This window comes from Arachis stenosperma, chromosome 5, assembly GCF_014773155.1.
Source record: "Arachis stenosperma cultivar V10309 chromosome 5, arast.V10309.gnm1.PFL2, whole genome shotgun sequence".
Classification (NCBI taxonomy): domain Eukaryota; kingdom Viridiplantae; phylum Streptophyta; class Magnoliopsida; order Fabales; family Fabaceae; genus Arachis; species Arachis stenosperma.
In genome coordinates, this window is record NC_080381.1 from 27,975,180 (window position 1) to 27,983,022 (window position 7,843).

General features: G+C 33.9%; 1 protein-coding gene across 3 annotated transcripts; it reads left to right on the top strand.

Moving 5' to 3' along the window:
• Nucleotides 1–4,155: 4,155 nt before the first annotated feature.
• On the top strand, nt 4,156–7,333 carry LOC130982767 (polygalacturonase 1 beta-like protein 3). 3 transcript variants are annotated; one of them, XM_057906850.1, is made up of 3 exons: nt 4,156–4,204; nt 4,606–5,015; nt 5,119–7,333. In XM_057906850.1, the coding sequence occupies exons 2-3, from the start codon at nt 4,941–4,943 to the stop codon at nt 6,970–6,972; spliced, it is 1,929 nt and encodes a 642-aa protein (XP_057762833.1). In that variant the 5' UTR covers nt 4,156–4,204; nt 4,606–4,940; the 3' UTR covers nt 6,973–7,333. The 3 variants fall into 3 exon arrangements, with proteins under 3 accessions (XP_057762833.1, XP_057762834.1, XP_057762832.1); XM_057906851.1 differs by having other exon boundaries at nt 4,161–4,204; nt 4,597–5,015; XM_057906849.1 differs by having other exon boundaries at nt 4,167–5,015.
• Nucleotides 7,334–7,843: the final 510 nt, after the last annotated feature.

Genomic DNA, 7,843 nt, shown 5'->3' on the forward strand with positions numbered 1-7,843 from the left:
ATATTATTATAGCATATAATTTTTATTAAAATAATCAAGGTTGCGAGAACCGAACCGGTCAATAAACCGGTGAAGTCACTGGTTCAATGGTTCACTAGTTCGACCGGGGTTCAACCGTGGTTTAACCGATTTAATTAAATATTAAATAAAATTATTAAAAAATTTATATAATTTTGAATATATAAATTTAATAATTTCTAACTTAATAAAATTTAAAATTTCACAATTTTACATCATAAATTATTCATAATTTAATATTAAAAGTTCACAAACAATTTCAATCAACAAAGTTCATAACAAAAAACAACCATTTTCCTAAGGCATGACCCAAATTGATTCCATTTACACAACAACATGCAACGATCATATCATCAAAATCAAATCAAAGTTTTATTACTCAACGAGAAGCATAATTCACTTAACAAGAACAAATGCCAGGATTAAGTGCTTCATTTTACACCAATTTTACCCAAAAAAATTCAACTCTTCAATAAGATAAATTACATTACCCTTCTTTTAACTGCATTATACGATTGTCACTAGAAAGCTTTCTCTTCCCTAACCATCGAAAAACTCAGGGACATGTCTTTATTGGATTGACATCAATTACAATAGAATCATCGACATAAGGGGTCACCCTGGCATAGCCTGTTTTAACCAAAGCTCTCAATCCAGATTGAAAATCAGATACATAAAAGTCCACCACATGCCTCTGCATTGAATAAAAGGCAAGGTAACAATATTAATGACTTTATCACAATCATTGAAAAATAGATGGGAAAAAAGTTGAAAAAAATATAACCATTTAATATGTATAACAAACCAAAGATCTTCACTGGAGATTATAAGGAAAATTATGAACAAAATTTGCAAACTAAATCAGCAAACTCCACAGCATAACTAAATTAGAAAACTCAGCAAACTAAATCAGCAAACAAAATTAGCAAACTCAGCAAATTTCACAATAAAAAATAATTCAGAGAAAGGAAACACCGGACACAGAGGAGAGTGATGAATTAACTCAGCAAACTACACAGAGGGGAGTGACCAATTAACTCAGAAAATCATGAACAAATAAATAACCTCAGAAAATTAAAAATCATGAATCCAAAATAACCTCAAAAAATCATGAATTCAGCAACCAAAATCATGAAGTCCAGCAAAACAAATAAATGATTAACCATGAACAAATAACCTCAAGCAAACAAATAAATCAGAAAATCATGAACAGAAGATCAGAAGGCAACAACGAGGAGGAATAACAGAGGAGGTGAGCTCAATATACATGTATTACTTACCGGCGGCGAGCAACGGCGACGATAGAGGAGGCGAGCTTGGCGATGACAACGACACGGTAGAGGCTGTGGTGGTCAAACCCGTCGCTGCTGTGGCTGCGGGATGCGGTGGGCTGCAGGACGCGGTGGCTACGGAACACGGTGGCTGCGGGATACGGTGGCGGTGGGCTGCTCGATTGGTGGTGGTAGCTCTATGGTGGTGGTCGCGGCTACTGTGGATGGCTGTGGGTGGCGAATGAGGAGGCGGGCTAGGTGACGTTCGGCGACGAGGAGGCGGGCTCGGCCGGTGGTGGTCGCGGCTGCTGTGGATAGTTGTGGGTGGCAATGGTGGCCTTGGTGGGTGAATAGAGGCTGGCGCCGATTAGGTTATGGGAAAGGGGAAGAAATGGGAAGAAAGGGTTAGTGGCATAGTGGTTACAGGGTTAGGTTAGGAGACTTTCGCGTAAGCCTTTCCCTTTTTTTTTTTTTTTTATAAACCAAAACGACGTCGTTTGGCATTAAAGTTGCAAACCACTAAACCGCCAAAAAATCGGACGATTCTTCCAGTTCACCGGTTAACTGCCGGTTCGACCGATTTTTTCACCGGTTTTTTACCAAGCGGTTTTCTATGTTATCCGGACCGGCTAGGTAACCGGTTCCCGGTTTTTCCGGTTGAACCGGCCGGTCCGGTCCGGTTTTTAGAACCATGAAAATAATTAAATATAATTTATTTAAAATATTATATATAATACATAAAAATATTAATTTTTTATTTTTTTAAAATAAAATAAATAATATAATTCTAAATACATGCCTATCACATTATATATTTACTTAGATATTTACTTATATTAGTAAGATCTAAATTAATCAAACTTAGATAATTAAAAATATAAAACATATATATATAAAAATATATATATTTTTTATTCATTAAAATTAATTATTAATGTGAAGACCGTTCATTGTAAGCTGATCCTTTATCCATTGAGTTTCCTTCTCACCCTTTTCATAGTCCTTCTTATTAGTGAATGTACATCAAATAAACATATTATATTAAAATAAAAAATATATATTTTACTGTTAGATTTAACAAAATATATTTTTAATAAATTTTATATAAAAAAATATTTTAAAAAAATATTTATGCACCAATTATATATATATATATATATATATATATATATATATATATATATATATATATATATATATATATATTTGGTAGAGTTAGAGAATTAAAAATTTAACTAGAAAAAGATATTTGAAAATAATAAAAATTAAAAAATAATCTTATTATAAATATATAATTATAAATATTATATATATAAAATTATAAATGTTAAATTTAAAAAATAATTTTAAATTATTATCTACTTAATATTACCACAAAATAAATATAAATAAGAAAGACTAGTTGAGAGTGTCATGAGATGACATATAATTAGAGAGTTTAAAGAATAAAAGAATATATCCCAATTCTATATCAGTTACTATTATATACACACATATAATACATATACATAATTGATATACATTATTTATTTAATTTTTCTAAAAAATAAAAAAATAATATTTTCATGTATTATATATAATATTTTAAATAAATTATATTTTGACAAATATTTAATAAAAAATATATTATATAATAATACTTTTAATAAAAGTAGTTAGTTAATAAGTATTGAATATAATAATCTAATTATTTATCAAGTAATATAAAATAAAATATAATTATTTTATATTTTTATACTACAGTTTAAAATATTATTTTAATATAATTTTTTATTATTATAAAAAATTTTGGATAATAATTAATTTTAATGAATAAAAAATATTTATATTATTTTATATTTTTAATTATCTAAGTTTGATTAGTTTAGGTCTTACTAATATAAGTAAATATATAATGTGATAGGTATGTATTTAGAATTATATTATTTATTCTGTTTTAAAAAAAATTTAAAAGATAAAAAGGTTAATATTTTCATGTATTATATATAATATTTTAAATAAATTATAATTTTAAAATATTTTCATGAAAAAATATATTATATGATAATATCTTTAACAAAATTAGTTAATTAATAAATCTGAATATAATAATTTAATTATTTGTCAAGTAATATAAAATAAAATTTTAATTATTTTATATTTTGATGTTACAGTTTAAAATATTATTTTAATATAACTTTTTAATATTATAAAAATTTCTTGCATAATAATTATTCTTAATGAATAAAAAATATTCATATATTTTGTATTTATATATTTTATATTTAATTATTTAAAAATAAAATATTTTGTTATCATTTAAAATATTTATTTATATATTAGGATATTCTGTATTTATTAGAGTCCATCAATATTCTTTTTTTATATTAATCTTTGATTTTCATCTAATAAAATTTAATAATTTATATAAATATGACACATCTAATAGACACATAATTATTATACTCATTTTAGATATACCCAAAATTTTGACAACTTATTATCAATACATGAAAATACGCGGAGGTATATTTTCTTGTCACTAAAATTTTAAAAATACTATAAAATTTAATAAAATTTTAGTATAATATTTAATTATTGAATTTTTTTATGTTTGTCAAAATTTTGACAGCTTATTATCAATACATGAAAATACGCATAAGCATATTATCTTGTTATCAAAATTTTAAAAAATACCATAAAATCTAATAATAACGAGTGTTATACCAAAATTTTGTTAATCTCTAAAAAATAAACAAGAAAAAGTGATTGGACAAATAATCCAAATTTGTTACCGCGTTATGGCACTCAGAATGCGCGTCAATTGGATTTTCCTTTCAAGTGGCCTATAAATACGCTTCTCTCTCTCTTCTCCATAACCATATGTGTATTCTTCTTCAGTTCATGCAAACTGTCGAGCAGTTCAAAGAAAAAAGGTGCACTCACAAAAGTTCAATGCCTCTCTTGCTAGTTGCTACTACTTAACTTTTCCACAAACCCCTTCCCTTCTTCTCCCCCTATTTTATCGTTCTTGTATTCGTACTTGTTCTTTTCCTCTTGACCAATCTCTTTTGTACCCTCATATCATTTTCTGACCACTTATACTTTCACCAATTATTTCTTGTTTTCACATGTCACTTGTATTGTTTTAATCTGTTCCTAGTTTTTAGTTTTTACCCTTCCATTTCCCCATCCCGGTTCTTGCTGTAAAATTAGTTACATTAATCAAATTCCTAATAATTTAATAATGCCACAGCTACAATTACAAATTACAACTACTAGTAGTTACTATGACTAACACAGGTATTAATTATTGCATTTGTTTTAGTCAATGCAGTTTGCAGAGGGAAACATGCCAGAGCCTTAAAGACAAAGCTCTCTCACCATTCCCACGCAGCAACAACAGCATGAATGAACATTACAAGGCCCAATCTTAAAGCATTTTTGTTCACACACACTCGCACACTCTCTCTCTATCTTTGTTTCTCTCTCCTCACCGATATAAATTTCTGCAATACACCCGAACAAGTGCTCCCTTCCAACATTCCCATATCTCCCATAGACTGTGAGTAACCACCCAAAAGAAAAGAGGGAAAGAAAAACACAAATTTACTATAAGAAAATAGGAAAATAGAAAGGGAAATACAGAACAAAAGATAGAGCAAAATTAACATGAACAAACAACTCAATTTCCGCTGGCTCTTTATCCTAATCCTCTTCTTATCAACATCACCATTTCTTCTCAGTGTAAGCACAAATTTTATTTTTCTCTAAATCCCATTCAAAAGTGTCAATCTTTTCACACTTACCTATCCTAACTCAACAATGGGTGTTCATTTCACCAATGCAGGTTTCCTCCGACGCGAACGGCGGAGGCGGCGCCACCAACCCATTCACCCCGAAGGCCTCTCTGCTTCGCTATTGGGACAAGGAGATCCGCAACAACGTCCCGAAGCCAAACTTCCTCCTCTCAAAGGCGTCCCCGTTAACCGCCGTAGACGCAGCCGCATTCTCAAAACTCGCCGGCTCCGGAGGCGGAATCGCACTCTCCACGCGCCTCCCGGAGTTCTGTGCCGCCGCGAACCTCCTCTGCTTCCCGGACCTTGGAGCCTCGCTGGAGAAGCACGACAAGGACGCCAACTTCGCCGGCTACGGAGACAAGAACTTCACCAACTACGGAACGAGTCGACCCGGTGGTTCCGACGCGTTCAAAAAGTACTCCGACGACGCCAACATCCCCGTTAACGACTTCCGCCGCTACGGCCGCGACTCCGCCGGCCATTCCGAGAGTTTCAGCAGCTACGCCACCGACGGCAATGTTGTCGACCAATCCTTCCACACCTACGGCTCCAGCGCCGCAGGAGGAGGCGGCGATTTCCGCGGCTATGCCTCCGGTGTCAACGTCCCTAACCTGGGGTTCACATCCTACTCTGATCACGCCACCGGAAGAACCCAATCCTTCAATTCATACTCAGAAAACGGCAATGCTGGACAACAATCCTTCACCTCTTATGGCAAAAACGGGAACAAACCCGAGAACACGTTCACAGGGTACGGAACTGAGTCCAACGTTGTCGGGTCCGGGTTCTCTAACTATGCTGAAACCGCCAACGCCGGCAACGACACGTTCAAAGGGTACGGCGTGAATATGAACAACCCAACCAACACTTTCTCAAACTACGCCAGCGGCGGAAATGGCGCCGTGGAGAGCTTCACCACCTACAGAGAGCAATCCAATGTGGGTGCAGATTCTTTCACCTCTTACGCCAAAGGCACCAACGCCGCCAAAGTGGAGTTCAGCAACTACGGAAAATCGTTCAACGAAGGAACTGACACGTTCTCAGGCTACGGAAAAGGTTCCACCGGAAAAACCGAGGTTGGGTTCACTGGCTATGGAGTCAACAACACCTTCAAGGATTACACAAAAGACGGAATGTCATTCGCGAGGTACACAAATGTGAGTTCTGGTTCTGGTTTGGATTCTTCTCTAGTGAAAACGAAGGATTCTGGTATCAGTGGCAGTTTGGTAAATAAGTGGGTAGAACCGGGCAAATTCTTCAGAGAGAAGATGATAAAAGAAGGTACCGTGATGCCCATCCCTGACATTAGGGATAAAATGCCTAAAAGGTCGTTTTTGCCCCGGACCATATTGTCGAAACTACCCTTCTCTACTTCTAAGATCCCTGAACTGAAGCAGATTTTCAAAGCCTCAGACAACGGTTCCATGGAGAAGATGATGAGAGAGTCATTGCAAGAGTGCGAGAGGGTCCCATCGCCCGGGGAAACGAAACGGTGCGTTGGATCGATGGAGGACATGATCGACTTTGCAACTTCGGTTTTGGGTCGGAACATTGCGGTTCGGTCAACCCTGAACGTAAACGGGTCGAAGAAGAATGTGTTGGTGGGTAAGGTTATTGGGATCAATGGTGGAAGGGTCACGCAGTCTGTGTCGTGTCATCAAAGTTTGTTTCCTTATTTGTTGTATTATTGTCATTCGGTTCCGAAGGTCCGGGTTTACGAAGCGGATCTACTTGACCCGAAAAGTAAGGATAAGGTTAACCACGGTGTTGCTATTTGTCACTTGGATACCTCGGCTTGGAGCCCCACTCATGGTGCATTCCTTTCTCTTGGGTCGGGTCCGGGTCGGATTGAAGTTTGTCATTGGATCTTTGAGAATGACATGACTTGGACCATTGCTGATTGAGTGAAAAGGAATTGATAAAATGTGTGAAGAGTATGGAGAAGAACAAAGATTTCTGCTAAGAAAGTTTAGCAGGAAAATTATATTTTTAAGTATTTATGGTTTTTATTTTGTTAATTTTTTTTTGGATATTTTTAGATTTGACAGAAAAGTTTAAATTATGTTTCCTTACATCTGGAAGAAGGTATATTTATATGATTATTATTATTATTATTATTACTCAAAGACAGTTATTATTGTTATTATTATAAGCTTCAGCTTCTCTCAAGTTTATTAGGCCTTTACTCAAATATTTGAGGCAATGAATGGAGCAAGCAATGCTATTTTTATATTTCCTAAGTGACTACTATTTTGAATTTGATTATGCACTTTTCAGTGATTGTGTTTGATTCACAGGTTTGGTACTGTTACAATTATTAGTGAATTTTTGTTTGCGGAAGGGGCATTGATTAGAACACACTAGAAGAGTCCATAAAGAGACAAAATGAAACATGATCCAGATTGTGCATGTTGATAATTTTGAGAGGGAGAAGGGAAGCGAAGGGTTGAAGGGAGAAGAATTTGGAGGGGACGCGTAAAATTGGAATTTCCACAAATATACAAAGCCATGTGAACTTGAAAGGATGAGGTGGTCCTTTAGACACCCAAAACATGCTCTTGTATTGGTGTGGCAAAGTTCACGAGACAGCTATTCTTGCCCAATGTCCAAACCAAGTGTTACAAAAAATTTAATAATAATAATAATAATAATAATAATAATAATAATAATAATAATAATAATAATAATAATACTTTACAGGTTTATCTAATATTTTTACTGTTAAATAGAATGTAGGTTCAATAATTACTTTTAATGACTGGATGTTTACATACT